Source organism: Prionailurus viverrinus, chromosome C1 (assembly GCF_022837055.1).
Source record: "Prionailurus viverrinus isolate Anna chromosome C1, UM_Priviv_1.0, whole genome shotgun sequence".
Classification (NCBI taxonomy): domain Eukaryota; kingdom Metazoa; phylum Chordata; class Mammalia; order Carnivora; family Felidae; genus Prionailurus; species Prionailurus viverrinus.
The window spans coordinates 180,367,352-180,385,221 of record NC_062568.1 but is presented as its reverse complement, the minus strand read 5'-3'; the positions used below and the strand labels follow the sequence as shown (position 1 = coordinate 180,385,221).

The 17,870-nt window shown below is 55.5% G+C and overlaps 1 protein-coding gene across 8 annotated transcripts in view; it reads left to right on the top strand.

The window, feature by feature from the left end:
- The first annotated feature begins 59 nt into the window (after positions 1 to 59).
- The window catches only part of PTPRF (protein tyrosine phosphatase receptor type F), an 88,479-nt gene continuing 70,668 nt past the window's right edge, over positions 60 to 17,870 (top strand). For 7 of the 8 annotated variants that reach the window (XM_047871144.1, XM_047871143.1, XM_047871140.1 and 4 more), the window contains exons 1-3: positions 60 to 265; positions 7,947 to 8,023; positions 15,112 to 15,247. In XM_047871144.1, coding sequence (XP_047727100.1) covers positions 15,157 to 15,247 — 91 coding nt within the window. In that variant the 5' untranslated portion in view covers positions 60 to 265; positions 7,947 to 8,023; positions 15,112 to 15,156. The remainder of the gene's footprint in view (positions 266 to 7,946; positions 8,024 to 15,111; positions 15,248 to 17,870) is intronic. The other variant, XM_047871136.1, reaches the window with a different exon arrangement.

The window sequence follows — 17,870 nt, the reverse complement described above, 5'->3', positions numbered from 1 at the left end:
GCGCGGGCGCGGGCGCGAGCGGGGGCGCGCGGCTGGAGCTGGCGCGGGAGCGGCGGGAGCGGTGGCGGCGGCGTCGGCAGAGGCGGCGGCTCCGGCTCCGGCTCCGGCTCCTGCTCCACCTCGGGCTCCGGCTCCGGCTCGGGCGGCGGTGGCGGGAGTAAGACCCGGCGGTGGCGGCGGCGGCAGAAGAGCAGCGGGATCAGCGGCCCCAGCGGCTTGTGTGTTTTGGGGGGGGACATGCGGACCGACGGCCCCTGGATTGGCGGTGAGTGACCCCCGGGCCCCCCTACAGCCCCCTTCGCATCCGTTCCTTCCCCACTCCCCCCGCCCTCTCCCCGTTCCTCGCGTCTTCCGAGCGGGGCTGGAGGCGCCGCTTAGGCCGGGCCGCGCCCCCACCTGCCGCGCCCGCAGCCTCGGCTGGGCGCCCCCCCCCGCCCCCGCCCCGAGCCTGGCGGCTCCTCCCCGCGCTTACCCCGCGGCAGACGCGCCCCCCCCCCCACCGCCGCCGGCTGGCTAGGTCCTCGCCGCCCCTCGCTGCCCCCCTCCTCCCCGCCCTCCGCGCCGCACCTGAGCCGCAGCCCGCGCGCCCCCAGTGCAAAGTTTCCCTTTGCATTTGTGCTCCCCGTTCTCGGTCCCGCTTCATCTCCCCCCGCCGGCGCGGCCGCGCTCCGGGGGCGGCCCTCCACCTCTCACCGCCACCCACCGCTACCCCAGCCCCGGGCGGGTCCAGGCCGCGCCCCCGCCCCCGCCGCACAGGCGCCCCCTCCCAGCCGGCAGGGGATCCGCAGCCGACGCGCCCCCGTCTCGCTCGCCGCCCTGGCGCACGTGCGGGCCCGGGGTTTGCCGGCGCGAGTTTGGAGCCCCCCCCCCCCCCCCCCCGCCAGCCTCGGTCGCTGGCGTGGGCAGGGGAGAGGCCTGGCGGACTGTGCCCACCCCCACCCTGGTGCAACGACCTGAAGGCCCCGGAGCGACCTGTCCCGTGAGGACGTGTCCACTCGGACCGGCTCCGGAAAGTTCACTCAGTCGCCGCCCCGCGTCCCGTCCCGTCCCGTCTCGTCCTGGTGTGCCCCGGTCCTCATCGCTGTGCCCACGTTTCAGTCTCAGCTGCTTTCTGTTTTCCTCCGTGCCTTGGTCTCAGTGCCCTTCAGTGTCTCTGTATCTCTGTCTCCCTGTGTCACTGCCTCCCAGTCTCACTTCCCGCAGCCCCGGGGTCCCTCCTGCTGTCTGTGGCTCGCTCCCCGGATCTCTCCGTTCTCCCGCCCTGGGTCTCGCCGTTCTCTCTCCCGGGTCTCTCTGTTCTTTCTACCCGGGTCTCTCTGTCCTCCCGTGCCGGATCTCTCTGTTCTCTCTCCTCGGGTCTCTCTGTTCTTTCTTCCTGGGTCTCTGTTTTTTCTTCCCAGGGCTCTCTGTGCTCCCTCCCCCATCTCTGAGTCTCTCTCCAGGTCTCTCTCTCGTGTCTCCTATTAGTTTCTTGGTGTCTCTGTCTCCCACTTGACCATAATCTCTGTGCGCCCTCTTCTAGGCCCCCTCCCCATTTCTCTGGAATGCTGCCTCTCTGGTTTTTCCACCCTAGGGTGGGGGAGGGGCTAGCCTTTCTCCCCATTTCAATATCCACCCCCCCCACCCCCACCCCCCCGCAGTGCAGGGCACCCCCCCCCAAGTTGGAGCAGGTTGGGGGTGGGAGCCCTGTACCTGAGCTGGGAGCCCTCCAGCAGGAGGGGATTCTCTGGATTCCCCTGGGGGCAGCCAGGCAGAGCCTGGGAAGCTGGACTGCTGAGTGTTGGTGATGAAGGCTCCACTTTGGCTCCTGAATAGACAAGGGCAGGGATCCAGAGTGACCTGGTGCGGAATCTGGCCAGAAAATCCTGGGAAGTGCACTGGGGTGGTAGGCCTAGAAAAAGATTCAGGAGGGTCTTTCTGGGGGATCCTCAATGGTGGGAGATCCCCCGGGAAGGGAAGAGCTCTGCTGAGAGATCCTTTGGGAGACATCAGAGATCTGATGGGATCCAGAAGAGGGTTCTGGGAGGAAATCTTAGAAAATTCTATGCTTGGCGCCTTATTAACTCTTGCTTCAGGGAGCAAGAAAATCCCTGTTTTTCACTGATTATATGAATGAGCCTAAGGCTTCGAGAAGGAGAAGGTGTAACTCCCCAAGCACAGCCCCCAACATCCGCAGCCTCAGGCACAGGCCACACACACACACACACACACACACACACACACACACACACTCACACACACCCTTCTACCATCATTCCTACACTCAACACCCCCCCCACACACATCCACTTGCCTTCTTGCCCTCACACTTGCACACCTGGGCCTGCACAGCAGCCGGAGCTCAGAAATCTACTGTGCTCGCATGGCCATGCACCACTCTGTTTGCTTGTGCCCTCACAGCACCTCTTTGCACATCCCTAGGAACCGTGTGTATGTGCACGCCCACAGAATTTTGCACTCTCCTGCACACACTTTCTTGCACTTTTTGGCTGGCTCAGTTTCCCCCTTATTATTTGAAATGTGTCTGTAGTTTTGTTTTCTTTTCCAGTTGTTCTTCCTCTTCCCTTTTTTCTTTCCTTTAATGAGGGCATTGTTTTAATATTATTCCTTCCTTCTTGCTCTTTGCCCTGCAGCTCCTGACCTTTCCTCTGTTCAGCCTTGTTCACACTGTGAGCATGGGGGTGGTGTTGGGGGTGTTGATTTGGGGGCTGATGGAGCAGTTGGAGAGGGATGGCTGCAGTAAGAGTAGATGACTGAAGAGCTTTTCTTGGAAATTGTATTGATATGCAGCAAAATGCTGGCCCTGGCAATTTGTGGTCTGTAAGCTCTTCCGTCAGCCCTAACTGGGAGTTCAGTGTTGAGGACCCTCAAGTGGGCCCCACAGCTCTTTGATAAAGGCTGAGACATGTCACAGTTTCTCCACTTTCTAGCTTGTTCCTTCCCAGGTCTCAGTTTTCCCCCCCTGTGAAATGGGGCAGCTTGTCCAACCTTGATTGGTCCCAAGGCTGTTGTGAGAATCCAAGGGAGATGTGTGGCAGTGCATAATCAGCAGTGGCAGTCCCTTCTCGTATGACTGACACTGCTGTGTGCTTGGGCCAAGCTTGCAGCCAGGGCCCTGCCCTTGAGAAGCTCATGGTCCCTGGGGGAACAGATTGCATCATGGGAATGCAGAGCAATTCACTAGACTCTTATTGATTGCCGACTGTGTGCCAGACACTGGGCTAGGCACTTTCAGCCAAGCTGCCCTGCTTCCTATGGGACTAGGAGCTTTTGGAAGAGGGAGCCCATCCCTTAGGAACTGCTGTGGTTGAGCCCAGCATCAGCTCATCTAAAGCAGCTACAATTCTGAGCCGAAGTTACAAGGTTGGATGAGCTGCTTCCATATGAGGCAATGGAGAGTTCAAGGGTCAAAGTGAGGTGAGTCCCAGAAGAGCCCAAGAAGGGGCTATCTGAAGTGAGTTTTGAGGAATGAACAGGAGTTTTCCAGCTGAAGAAAGAGCACTCTGGGCAGAAAAGAATAGTGTGGGTAAAGACTCAGAGGTCTTGACGTATTCCAAGATACAGCAGATCAGAGGGCCTTTAATGCCCTGTTTTAAATAGCTGTGACTTTACTTTGAGAACACAGAAGGGAGAAGGGAGCCGCCAAAGATTTAAAGCTTGGGTAGGGGGTGTGGAATGTGCTATGATCAGATGTTTCCAGAAGAGGATTCTGTGGCTATGGGAAGCGGATGGACCCACGATGCCCATTGAGGAGGAAATCAGGTGAGAGGTGATGGTGTCTTAGATAGGGGAGTAGCATGGAGCGATTCAGAAGGCACCTTTATCAGGACAGGATGATTTATTGGATGTGGGGGTGGGGAAGAGGAAGAGGAAGGGGTCTGGGTTCCTGGGAGTGACTGGGTGAGGCCTTTACTGAAGGCCCTGCAGGTTCACTGAGCTGGGAACTTGGGGAGGAGAGGGAGATTGGGGGGGGCAGATAACAAGCTCATGGTTGGGTGCCTTGTCTTTGAGATGCTTGGGGCATTTGAGGTCCAGCGGGGGAAGGGGAGACATCCAGGAGGGGGCTGGGTGTGAGGATCTGGAGTTTGGGAGAGAAACCTGGGCCAGAGGAAGGACGGAGAGTTCTCTGAGAGCGTGCTGAGCTGTGCTTATCAGAAGCCCACAATCTCAGTGGGTTGTGTGGGTTCTGGTTCCTAACTGTTGGGGTGCCACTCTGTTAGTAGCAGTGTGACCTTAAGCGAGTTGCTTAACACCTCTGAGTCCGTTTTCTCCTCTGTCAAGTGGGCCTAAGACAATTCCATGCTGTGTGTTGTTATGAGGATTAAGGTCGGATATGCAAGAAGTGCTTAGAACAGGGCCGGCATCTAGTAAGCAATGGTGTCTCAATGGTATCAGCAGTCGTTAATAGTGGGTGCAAACCCACCCCCATCAGAATTGGGGGTGGGGGTGGCCTTTAAAACAATACCTTGTAAGGGGAGCCTGGGTGGCTCAGTCGGTTAAGCGGTTAGGTGTCTGTCTCTTGGTTTTGGCTCAGCTCATGATCTTACAGTTCATGAGTTCAAGCCCCTCTATCAGTGAGGAGCCTGCTTGGGATTCTCTCTTTCCTTCTCTCTGCCTCTCCCCCACTCATGCTCATGCTCTCTTTTTCAAAATAAATAAACTTTAAAAAAATAAATAGGGGCACCTGGATGGCTCAGTTGGTTAAGCATCTGACTTCGGTCATGATCAGGTCATGATCTCACAGTTCTTGGGTTCGAGCCCTGCATCGGGCTCTCTGCTGTCATCATGGAGCCTGCTGTGGATCCTCTGTCTCCCTCTCTCTCTGCGCCTTCTTCACCCCACCTGCACCCTCTTTCTCCTTATCTCAAAAATAAATAAACCTTGAAAATAAAATAAAATAATAAATTTTAAAATAAGTAAAACAATACCTTGTTAAGATTAGGACACCTGATCGCCTAAAGTAACTAATTCTGAGCTGAGGTTCACAGGTTGGGGGAGCTCAGCAAGGAGAGTGCCTGGCCCCTAGCCTTCTGCCCTTGTCATCATCTCTGGGATTGTGTGTATTGCTCAGGTGTATTTGACCTTCTGGTGGGCTGGTATGAGAACACTAGAGGCCTCAGCACGCTCAGTTCCCCATTTCCACCACCCCACCTGGGCCCTGGGTGTCTAATGAGGTTCTGCGTCTGAGGTCCAGATGCACCAGTCTCTTTGTGTCCCCAACCTCCAGATCTGAGAACAGCGGTTTTTGCTCCTCAGCATTGTTTTAAAGTTTTTTTTTTTTTAATTTTTTTTTTAACGTTTATTTATTTTTGGGACAGAGAGAGACAGAGCATGAACGGGGGAGGGGCAGAGAGAGAGGGAGACACAGAATCAGAAGCAGGCTCCAGGCTCTGATCTGTCAGCACAGAGCTTGACGTGGGGCTTGAACTCACGGACCGTGAGATCATGACCTGAGCTGAAGTCGGACACTTAACCGACTGAGCCACCCAGGTGCCCCTACAGTTTTTTTTTTTTAAGTTAATTTATTTATTTTGAGAGAGAGAAAGTGCGTGCACAACTGGGGGAGGGCTAGAGAGAGGGAGAGAGAGAATCCCAAGCAGGCTGCACACCATCAGCGCAGAGCCCGACGACGGCTCTGTCCCACGACGGTGAGATCATGACCTGAGCCGAGATCCTTGGCGTTGTTCTAGCTGCCGCTTCCGGGGACTGTTCCTAGTAGTCCTAGGGCCTGCCGGGGAGCTGCTCTGGAGGGCCCCCAGTGCCTGTGCTCCTCTGATTTCAGGTTGCTCCTGGTCCTGCTGCCAGGCTGGGTTCCAGGTGTGGCAGGTGACCGAGAGGCCTCCTGGGGGCCAGCCCTGCGTTGGTGCCAAGGCCTCTTACCTGATCCTGGTCGTTGCTGCCAGCCTCACCACTTCTGAGGCCTTTCCAGTGATTGCAGACTTGGGCTCAGAACCAGTCAGGTCCTCACTGAGTAGCTTTCTAGTTGGCTTTCCAGGCGTGTCTGGTGGTCATGATCTAGGTGTGTCCCAGGGTGAGTCTGGAGTGGTTCTGGGAGCTGCTGCTGGTCAATTCTGATTGCCTGTCTAGGTTGTTTTGAGTCCGGTTTGATCTTGGACTAGTGTGGTACCAGGTGCTATCCTGGCTGTTCCAGAATCCTGCCCTGGTGCTGTTCCGTGTACTTGAAGGTCTTTCCACGTGCAGAGTTTTGTCTCTGCCTGTTTTCTTTGTTCTCTGACCCACCTCCAGGCCATTTTGGACACACATCTCTTCTCAGGTGTGACTCCTGCTCAGTGTAGGTCCATCCTGGCATGGCCTCAGGCATGGCACTAGAGCCAGCTGGCTTTGGGGACCCTCCCCATTCTCTGCCTCAGACTCTGTCCCTCTGTCCCACGGTCCCTGAGCAACGGTGGAGCCAGTAGCCTCACATTTGGTACCACAAGGCAGGCGTCCCCAGACAAACCGGCCTTGGAGTTTGGGACATGGAAGCTGGTTTTTCTGCCCAGACTCGCCCAGCAGCCTGTGTGTTGGGAACATTGTGGAAACTCAGTGGACTAGGGCAGGGAGGCTGGCGGCCCTCCTGAGGGCCGGAGCTGCTGGTACTGGCACGGCAGGGGGCAATGGAGGCCAGAGAGGGTGTGCTGCAGGGTCAGCATGAGACAGTACTGGGTTGGCGAGGCCCGTCTTGGTCAGATATGATGGGCCTTCCAAGGACATCCCCCATGTTGCCAAAGGTGGTCAATCTCAAGTGAGGACAATTCCCAGGTGCGGGAGGCTGGCTCAGAGTTGGTGAGGGCACTCCCTGACGTCCATCCCTGAGTGTCCATTTTGGGAGGAGCCTCGGGAGAATTGCTGTGTATCGTGGTCATCACTGTGCATGTGGAGGTGTGAGGCCGAAGAGAAACCCACTGTGACGTGCGTCCTGTGTCGAGTGGGCCCCAGTGGTGCCAGGTCTGTGGTGAGGTGGTGTGTGTTCAGCCCTCACCCCACTCAGGAGGGTGCCCACCCTGGTGGGGCCTCAGTCATCGTTCTAGAGGGAAGAGATGGGCCGCATGGCTGTGTATGTGCCAGCAGAGGAGGCATCCGGGGGCACACCTTCATTTAAAAAATTACAGAGAAGCAGAAAGTCAAAAATAAATATTGCTTCGGAAGTTTCTTTGAAGGCCGTACGTATGCTGGTGTGGTTCTCCGAAGCTGGGGTGTTTTCTGTGAACTCATTCATGCATCCATGCGCTCGTTCATCATGTCCTAATGAAGCACCTACTGTGTGCCTGCTCTCTGCTGAGCGCTGGGGATATGGAATTGGGGCCAGGCACACACCAGGCTCGTGGTCATGACTCCGTGACCCTGCAACAATTGTATAAAAAAATAATTCCTCACATTTGTGGTCACTGCTCCTAGGCAAGGTCCAGACGTGTAGTCTGGGACATCATGGAAGGCCTTCCTGAGAAAGTGCCATTGGCTCTGATGTCTAAGGGGTACTTGGCACAAGAGTGTGGGCAACATGTTGCAGGCACTGGCAGGCTAGAGAGCGCACATTTGAGGATCAGAGGGGGAAGTTCTTGTGGTTGGCTGGCAGGTGTGGAGGTGGGCGGGGCCTGGGCTCTGCTGGAGGGGTAGCTGGAGGGGTGCCCGGAGGGTTCAGACACAAGTGTTACTACTGAGGTGGGGGGTCTCAGTTTGTGTTGTTTGCTGTATGCTGGGTTCCCGGAAGAAAGCCCAGCACACTAGTAGATGCTCGGGAGTACTGAAAAGAGTAACTGAGTGAAGAGATGGGCATTTTTACTAAATGGGGATTGTCCTGCACAAAGTTTCGACGCCTGCTTTGTTGTTGTTGTTGTTGTTGTTGCTGTTCCATAAACAGCAAATTCTGCATGTCTTTGTGTGTCAGTGTATACTATGCTGTGATGAAATTCTTGGTGTTTTCTCATCCTTTCCTCTCTCTCTAGGAAGGAGCGGAGACCCTGGTGCCCTGCCCTCAGTGCTGGTTGTCCAAGAGTGACTGGTGTGAGCAAGCAGAGACCTGGTGGGTGTGCCCCAAGAGGTGGCAGGGGCCAGGGCACAGAGGGGTCCTGTGGGCCAGGCCGAGCAGCTCAGATTGTGATGGAGACTGGTGGCGAGCCATGGAAGTGTTGCCACTCGGGGCGTGACATGGTCCAGTGTGCATATGGCTGAGCGATGGTGAAGGGAGGTGGTGATGGACGTGGAGAGAAGGGATGTGAGTGCTGTTTCGGGACGTGGAGGAGACAGGACATGGTGCGGGACTGAATGTGGGGCATGAGAAAGGAGGGGAGGTGTCCAGGATGGTGCCTGGGTTTCTGGCCAGAATGGTTGATGGAGGTGGGTGGGGAGTGATATACATACAGCTCGTCAGCTGCTGTAGGTGTGAAATAGGCTTCTGGGTGACATTCTGGGACTTCCACTAGGAACTGTCTGCTTTTTCAGTCATCATGTTTCTGTAGGGAAGTCTGTTCCCATCAACTGTAGGTTGTGGTAGAAAGAGCAAGGTACCTCCAGGATCTGGGGCACCTCCTTATCTTTTTCAGGTCCACTTCTCCTCTCGTCTTTCTGCCACCGCATAGAGCAGGTGGGTTGGGTTGGGAGACAGAGCACGGGGAGCCATGGATGTTGGCTAAGACTCTAGACTTTTTCCTGAGGGTCATATGGAGACACTGAAGGTTCTTTTTTTTTTTTTTTTAAATGTTTATTTATTTTGGAGAGAGAGACAGAGACAGAGCATGAGCGGGGGAGGGGCAGAGAGCGGGAGACAGACTCCAAAGCAGGCTTCAGGCTCTGAGCTGTCAGCACAGGGCCCGATGTGGGGCTCGAACTCACGAACCATAAGATCGTGACCTGAGCTGAAGTCAGATGCTTAACCAACTGAGCCACCCAGGCGCCCCGACACCGAAGGTTCCTAAGCAGAGAAGCAACATCTCTCCATTTGCCCATCCGTTCAGTCCTGAAACATTATCTGTGTGTCTGCTATGGAATCAAGCAGCAAAATGTGCTTGAGGGCCACGATCACCTTGCATTTTTATAAGCTTGCCTGGGGCATTGGTTTGAGTGCAGGGTGAACTGGGAGAAATCTGAGGGCGGAAGCCCCCTAAAGAGGTATGCACTTCTGAGGTCTTACTGACACGTGGAGGTCGGAGTGGAGGCAGTGCAGATTCAAACTTACTGACCAGGGGCGCCTGGGTGGCGCAGTCGGTTAAGCGTCCGACTTCAGCCAGGTCACGATCTCACGGTCCGTGAGTTCGAGCCCCGCGTCAGGCTCTGGGCTGATGGCTCGGAGCCTGGAGCCTGTTTCCGATTCTGTGTCTCCCTCTCTCTCTGCCCCTCCCCCGTTCATGCTCTGTCTCTCTCTGTCCCAAAAATAAATAAACGTTGAAAAAAAAAAATTAAAAAAAAAAACTTACTGACCAGTTGGGTGAATGGGGTGAAGAAAAGAGAGAATTTGAGGAGGACTGGCTGGCTTGGGTGACCACGTCACTGGTAGTGCTTGTCACCAGTGCTGGGGAGAATGAGTTCTAGTTGGACCGTCTTCTGTATGCTGTTGGAAGGCACAGCCCATGGCTGCCCCTTGGCTCAGGGCCCGGCAGGGCCCACTGAATAGTTATGCACGGTCAGCTGATGAAGAGGGTTATGAGAGATGGGTCTGGGCTAGGTAGGGAAAGGAACTGAGCATGTGCTGGGTATCTGCTACGGGCCAGGCCCTGTGCATGGCGAGATGGGCACTGGGGCAATATACAGCGTGTGGCGGAGGCTGGGTCCCCGGGCAGACGGGGAGGTGGAGGTGGAGGTACCATGCGTCCCTTCACCTGTCCATCCTCAGAAGCTGGGTATGGCCTACCTGGGAGCCCATCCTCAGCAGAAAGAGGTGCCTGAAAGTGGAGCTCTCTGTCTTCTAGGGAGGCCGCTTGCTGATGGCATGTGTGAAGGGGTGCAGGAGATGTGCTGTAAGGCCTGCCTGGCTTCCGGAGGCAGGGCTGACTTTGAGGGGGAGAAGATGCCCTAAGATCCTGAGGCCCTGGCACAGCTGGTACAAGAGTTAAGCCAGGCTGAGGCCTCTTTAGGTACAGGGCCCAAGGTGCTGATAGGAGACCTGGTTCTGGGGCAGGCCCTGGCCTATATCAGCAAAGGATCTTGCTGTCTACATCAGGGTTTTTCAGTCTCAATACTATTGATGTTTTGGACCAGACAATCCTTTGTTGCGGGGGCCTGGCCTATTACTGTAAGATATCTAGCATCATTCCTTGTATCTTCCCACTAAATGCCAGTGGCACCTGCCCCCCCACACCTGCAGTCTTGACGGTAAAAAATGTCCCCAGACATTGCCTGATATCCCATGGAGGTGAGGGGAGGGGAATGCAGAATCACCCTGGATTGAGAACCACTGGTCTACACCACCTCTTGCTGTCTTCACTAAACTGGGGAGGGTCGCTTGAGCTGAGTTCTTAGGGGTGAGTAGGTGGCTGGGGGCAAGAGAAGGGCATTCCTCCCAGGAGAGAGAACAGCAAATGCAGAGGTCTACAGGTTCTGGAGAGCGTTAACCCGAGGGCGGTTCCACTGCCGCAGGAAGGAAATTGGAGGACTGGTAGGTTAGGGGCGATAGCTGGAGGCAGGTGCCTTTGCTGGTCCCCTTGGTCTTCTGCCCCGAGCTAAGCCTCTGCTGGACGTTGTGCCACCCGGAGAGACTCTGGGACGCTCTTCCTGAGTTCCTCCCTCCATTCCCCAGGGGCCCAAGAAGCTCAGCGCTGTTGAGAGGGCAGGGGGCCTGGCTGTAAGAGAGTGGGCGGGCTGTGCCAGGCAGTGCTTACAGACTCTGGCCAACTGGCTGGCAGAGCGAAGCTGCCTGCTGCTGGCTGTCTCACTCCCTGGGGCCGGGGTCGAGGCTGAGACTGATTTATTCCCGTCATAATCCCGCGGTCGGTTTGGTGAGAGTTGGAAACACGTTGGTTTTCCTTCCCAAGTGTAACAAGGCCTGTTTCCGCCTCCGCGGCCGCTGCTGCAGTGCCACGCGGTGAACTGTCCAGGACATGACAAAAGGGCTGGGTTAGCCGCCTGCAGCTTTGAACATGAACGGCTCCTGGCTCTCCCTGCCCTCAGGCTCCTCTCGCCCAAGCACTGGTCTCGCCTCTTGGCCGACCCCTCTGGGGGCCCTGAATATCCTTTCTCCTGTTGATGTCATTTTGGGGCCCCAGCCTCCTGGGAGCGGGGGTCCTGGTCTGGGGGTGGGGGAGCTATAGGAACAGGTGGTATTTGGAGACTAATTAATATTTTTGAATAATAACACGTGCCCAAGGGAAACAAATCAATCTGTGTTTGCATATTCATGAAGAGGACTCCGAATGAATGATCCCAGCTGTTCTCTAGCCAGGGAGCCCCTCCCGCCCCGCCATCTCTGGTGTAACATGGTCTCTCAGGAGTTGGGGGCACCCATTGAGGTTGCAGGGGTGCTTAGGTCAGGCTACGGAGAGGTGACATGGCCTCTGTGTTATATGCGTTTCCATGACGTTCTTATTTGAATCTTGTGGTTTGGTGTGGTGCCTGCTCCTTCCTTTTTCCTCCAAGCAGTGATTCCCAGGGTCTTCGATTTCACAAACTAGTACACTTTCCAAAAGTACTTGGGGGCCAGACATGGGAATGGCAATTTTTTATTTTGCAAAGTAAGGATATTATGGGGAAATACCACTATCTGCTAACACCCATATTGCATACAAGAAAGGACCTTTTAACACCAAAACAAAATATGAGAAATAACGGACAGTTCTTCCCAAGAAAGGGCATTTGGCAGCTTTACACTGATGTAGCAAGGAAAAAGGATATATTAAAACCATTCTGAATGTAGGAAAATCATATCCAATTATATTCTGTAATGTCATACAGTATGGAGTTGTTTTCCTGCCCAAGTACATCAGTGTGGGAGAACCAGTGGCCCACAGTGCACTTCAGAGACAAGCCTTAGTTAATGTCAAGGGCTCAGGCCTTGTTCTCATCCCAGATTCACCCAGCCATGCTGGGGGAAGTGGACGCCCAGCTCTTCACACTTGCACTGAATTCTCGGCAACCCCAGCGACGTTAGCACCAGTCCTGCCTCACTGCTCCTTTCCCACTTTCTGCCCATAGATGACCCTGAGCATTCTGGGGGTGGGGGGCAGGGCCAAGGACTAGACCGAGGTCAGGCCCAGGGACCCAGGACTCAGATGAGGGAGAAGGCTCTGTTTCCAGTGTTTGGGGTAGGTAGTAGTTTGCTCTTGCCAGCAGCTGGTGACGGAGAGGCCTTGCCTTGGACAGCTGTGTGGTTGCCAGAGTAGTTCCCTAAGAATGTGTCCATGTTTGTGTGTCCCGTGTCCCCCGCCTCTGGGTATAGCCACGTCCCTGTGTCCATGGACCTCTAGGAGAAGTTCTTTGGGGAGGGGATGTCTTTGTTTTCAATTTCTCTAACCTTTGTCCTGCTTTCAGTATCTGAACAGTGAGCTGAGTATCCCAGACTCAGATATGTGGGAGGTCCTTGGAATCCCCAAATAAGTGTCACCCTGGGGGTGGGGTTACCAGAGGCTCAAATTCTCTGACACCCATGGCCGGAATCTCATCCTAGACTGTACCACATGACACTGTTCTGGCGTTGTGCCCCTGTGATGGCTATACTGGGAACTCACACCCCTTTAATATCAGTCCTGGGGACTGATACCCTATGATGTCTATGCCGGGTAGGGGAGTGGTACACCTGTACAATAATGTATTGGGAAGTGATATCCTTGTAAAGGCTGTTAGGGAGTTGCACCCCCAGGATGTCTGTACCCTGTGTCTACATTCATGTGATGTCTGGACCAGACAGCTACACCTCCATGACCTCTCCACCTAGGAGTTACAGTGCTGTGATTACTATACCAAGGCCGATACAGGGATGTACTTTTGTGATAATCACACCGGAAAACTACAGCCCATTTTGATTGTGCTGCACACCTGTACCTCCGTGACATCTCTTCTTTGTAGCTTTATCCCCTTTAGTTTTTGCCAGGGAGATCTTTTCCCCGTGCTGTGTGTTCCTGAGGGTTGTACCCCTGTGGTGTCTGCACTGGTGTGTGTGTGGGGCGGGGGGGTGCACACCCAGAATATTTGCACCTGGGAATGAAACCTCTGTAAATATGGTATTGTTGCACCCTATGATACCTGGACTAGGCCCCGTCTTTTTGGTGCAACGCACCACTGAGCTGCAAACCCATGGTATCTGTACCACAGGCTACAGGATGATTGTGACAGGGGGCCATGCCCCTGTAGCAGTCTGTCCGGATAGCTGGCTGCCTAATGGCTGCCGAGAACTTGAATTCTATTGTAGGTTTCATGGCTGCATCTCAGCGCTGTGGTGATCAAGTTCAGACAGGGCCTTAGTGATATGGGACCTGCATCCCAGACTGGCTGTACGGGGCATCATGGTAGGGACTTCCTCTCTCCTAGCCTCAGCCACCTGAGCTCTGTGATCACTGAGTGGGAACCCCAGGTATGGTGTGAATGGGGCTGGGTGCCCATCACGCCTCCTTCAGCTCTCTTGCTTTTACTTCTCAGCTCCTATCTGAGACTTTTAGCAAGATCTTGGGACAAAGGACATCTCCCTCCCTTTGCCTTTTGCGGTCAGCCCCCGCCCCACTTCACAGTCCTTCCTGTTTTGTCTTCACACCTTTGTTCACCTACCGCCCTCTGATCTTAGGACCTCTGACTGTCCCAGTTGAGACTAGGATTCAAGTTCCAGAAAGGAGCAGAGCCGTCTTTGAGCCCTGCCCCTTCACATTCACCAGGCTTGTCCTTCCTTGCAAATTCTGTTACCATTGTGGGTCAGCTAGTACCTGGATCTGATCAAGACTGTCACCAGAGTCCCTGCATTCATTGTCACTCACTTGCCCCTCTATGTCCTGTTGTGTTTTCAGAGCATTACTGGGGGGCTTCTCACGGCACCAGCCACCTGCTCAGAGTAAGGTGTGAGCAGTGCTAGTGGACGCTGTTGGGGATCCCCTGAAACCCCCTGGGTTGGGGGGGGCATAGGAGAGAGCTCATCATTGGGCCTGTGGAGTGATAGCAGTGTATCTGTAGCGTATGGTGTGGCCATGCTGAAGGCTTCATACAGGTGTCTGGTAGAGTGGGGAGGGCACACCTGGCTGAGGAGCCTTATGAGTAAAGGCCTGGAGGCATTGAGCCAATCCCAAACACCGTCTTCCCTGTGCACAGGTGCCTGTCTCAGCCTGGAAGGCAGTTCTCAGCAAGCAGCTCCCTGAAGTTTGATCTGTAATGGGCCACTGGAGCAAGGGTGATGTGGGTGGAATCTGAGGGTCCCGCCACCCCCCGCCCATTCCTGGCCAATAGGGCCTTCCCTATGATTTCCTTAGTGGGAAGGTGCCATGGGAATTGGGTAGGACGAGGGTGGTCAGGCAGGGCATCTACAACTTGTCAAGAGCGCGTCCTGGCGAGCCTGGACGGGTTGTGGCTTTGGCTTCGAGCCTCTGATATGTGGATCCTGTCTGCTGCTAACAAGTCTGTGCTCTGGGGCCCGTGCTCAGCATGCGGGGTCTGGCCTACTGCCTCCTCCCTCCCTGCTGGGAAGAGAAGAGACAATGGGGTGCCCCAGGGACTAGCCTGCATGGGTCTGCTACCTTCTCACTGCTCTCTCTTAGTCTGTCTGTCTCTACCTGTGTGTCTCTGTGTCTGTCCAATCCTGTTTCCCTCTTCCTGTCCCCTTATGGAGGCAAGTTGGAAACTCACGGTCTGGGACAGAACATCCCTATACATCCTCTGGCCTCAGTGGCCCCCTGCCCTCCTACTCAGGTTTAGAGAATGACCTGAAGGCCTCTTGTACTCTCTCCCTACAGTGTGACTTTTGGATTACCTTGGGGTCACTGAGGAAGGGCAGGGGGAGTCAGTGAGGAGCCAGGGCTCTGTGGGTCTGGGTGGTCGTTGCATAGTCCAAGGTGGGGGTGGGGGTGTCTGTTCAACTAGACTCTGGATGGTCCGTGAGGAAGAGCAGGGTCTGGGTGGTGAGTAGGGATGAGGAGGTGGCGTAGGTGGGCAGTAGGGACATTGTTGGAAACCAGCTAACTGGCTCTGCCCTTCTCTCTATCACAGGTTGATTGTCCTGGGCTGTGGCTGGCCGTGGTGCTAGAGCCCTGGATGGCCCCAGAGCCAGCCCCAGGGAAGACGATGGTACCCCTTGTGCCTGCACTCGTGATGCTTGGTTTGGTGGCAGGTGCCCATGGTGACAGTAAGTCTGACCCCTCATGGTGCGGGATCTCCCAGGTTAAAAGGTGGCACTCCTCCTAGCAAGATTCTAGGGTGAGGGGCACAACCAGGTACTGCAAGAGGCAAGATAGTTAGATAACTCCCCAGACCTCATACTGTCCTAAAAAGACATCCCCCTCTCAGTTAGATAACCACCCCCCCCAAGAAGTACTCCAGCCTCATGCTTCCTGGGAGCATCCTGTGAAATGCCTGCATGTCCCTTAAGGCACTGCGGGGTGGGGCATGTCTAAGTATGCCCCTGTTTTATGGGATGGGAGTGAGCCATGTCCAAGATTCATGTGGTCATTGGGTGACATGCTCAGGCGTGTACTGTGCCTGCCACTGCAGATCTGTGCAAAAGACACAGTGTGAGCCATGTCAGAGTTGAGTGGGAATAGGGGGGTGGCTCACAAGGAATCTATATGGATGTGTGAATGGGATGCCACATGTGTCCACAGGTCCAGGGAGAGATCAGAAGCCAGAGCCACCACAGCCCTTCCCCTGGGCTAGACTCTTGGGATTCCACTGTGGGGACACTGAGTCCCTCCTTCCCCTTCCCCACCACCTTCAAGGCAAAAGGGCATCCCCCTTCCATCAGCCCCTCAGCGTTGGGAATCCGGGGAAGATTGCACCTGGCCAGCAGGATGCTGGGCTCCAGTGGACCTGTGTGTGTGTGTGTGTGTGTGTGTGTGTGTGTGTGTGTGTGTGCGCGCGCGCGCGCGCGCGCGCTGGCGGAAGTGGGATTGTCCCCTGCCCAAATCCAACTCTGAACTTTCCTTCCTTTCCTGCCGCCCTTCCCCCTGCCTGGCACTACAAGACTGGCCGCAGCCCGCCCCGTCACCATGGTTACCACTGCTTGGTTACTGGTGGGAGGCGGAGCACAGGGCAGATTTAGCCAATCTGCACACTGACAGGGAGGGGTGAGGTCGGAGCCAAGGTCCCTGGGGAAAGGGGCTGTTCCCAGCCTGTCCGGAGCCCAGAGGTGGCCAGGGGCCAACCCGGGGATCAGCCTGGGGGTCAGCAAGCCTTAGGGCTTCCCTCACCCCCCTCTCCAAGTATCTGGGCACAGATCTCTATCCTTGCCCCTCCCAGGCCCTTTCTCCTAATGCTCATTAATTATTCAGGACCAGATCCTGGAGAGGGGTGGGACTAGGGCGCCCCGCCCTTTGTCCTCAGAGGCTGGGCCCTGGTGGGGCTGGTAGGGCCAGGGGAAGGGGAGGGCATTCCTCTTGGGGGCAGGGGCTGAGGGGGAGTGGGAGCTTTGAGGTGCAGGCCAAGGGAGGGCTGGGCAAGCAGAAGCAGCGCTGGGTTTGGGGGCAGGGGGTGATCTCCAGGCCTAGCTGGGGCTGCTGGAGAGCTTGAGCCTGCAGGGGCAGGTTGGGGTAGAAGTCACTGGGTGTGACTCTGACGTTGGCAGGGGAGGCAAAGGCTTGTCAACAGTCAGGTGTGGTCAGTAGCCCTTAGACACTGAAATACTGTCCTTGCTCTCTGACCTCACCCGGGCACTCTCATGGCCTTCAGACAGGAGTTTGAGGGCAGAGGGAGGACCGCCCAGCTGGACTTTCAGACAACACATCCTGGGAGAATAACTGCCTTCCCCTCCTGCTTCAGACCAAACATGCCCTGACGTGTACCCTCATTCCCCCCAAACCTGTTCCTCCTTCTGTGTTCTCTCCCCTGGCGAATGGCATTACCACCCACCCCGCCACCCAAGTCAGAGCCCAGGGCCTCCTCCCTGTCTCATTCCGCACATCTAATCCATCACCAACTTCTGTTGTTTCTCCCTTCTAAACATCTCTGGAATGCATCCACCTTCCTCTCCACTGCCTTCACCCAAGCCACGCTCAGCTCTTTTTTGGGCTTTTGCACGCAACTGCCTCCTGATGTCTTCCCTGCCTCCATTCCCTCATAATCCATTCTCCCTTCCGGAGTCTAAGAGTCAGGTTGCAAAATGAAAGCCTGACTGTGTCACTGCTCAGTTTAAAATCCCTCACTCTCCTCCCCTGTTGCCTTCAGGATCAAGCCTAGGGGTCTCGACGCTTCTCAAGGCTTTGCATTTTCTGGCCTCTGCCAACCTCATCCTTCACTCTGCCGCCCGCCCCAGGCTCCCGCCATGCTGACTTCTGTCACTCATATGTTCCCCGGGCCTCTGTTCCTTCTGATCCCTCTGCTTGGAACACTCTTCCTTGTCCTCCCACCTGACCAGTTGCCACACACTTGGAACCATCACTTCCTCCAGGAGTCTGGGTCATGTGCTACTTGGGGGACAGAGCGAAACAATTTTTAGAACAGAGTCCCAGAACCTCCATGCTGGTCCTTAAGAACCAGAACCCAAGGACCAGGGTCTTGAAAGTAGGAACCAGCTGGAGATGCTGAAATAGGGTGAGTGGGGCTCTGCTCCCAGACAGAGAGCCATGGGAGGGGAGCCTGGGTTGGGGGCTGTGACTTGGCCCTGTGAAGCAGGGTCTGTCCTATAGACCTGCTTCATGCTACATACGCTTTTGGACCTGTACCCCTCCCACCGTGACCAGGCTTAGGCTGGGCTTAGGAGACTTCTAGCCAGGGGTGACTGAGCAAACGTGGACAGAGCTACTGCAAAAGGTAGG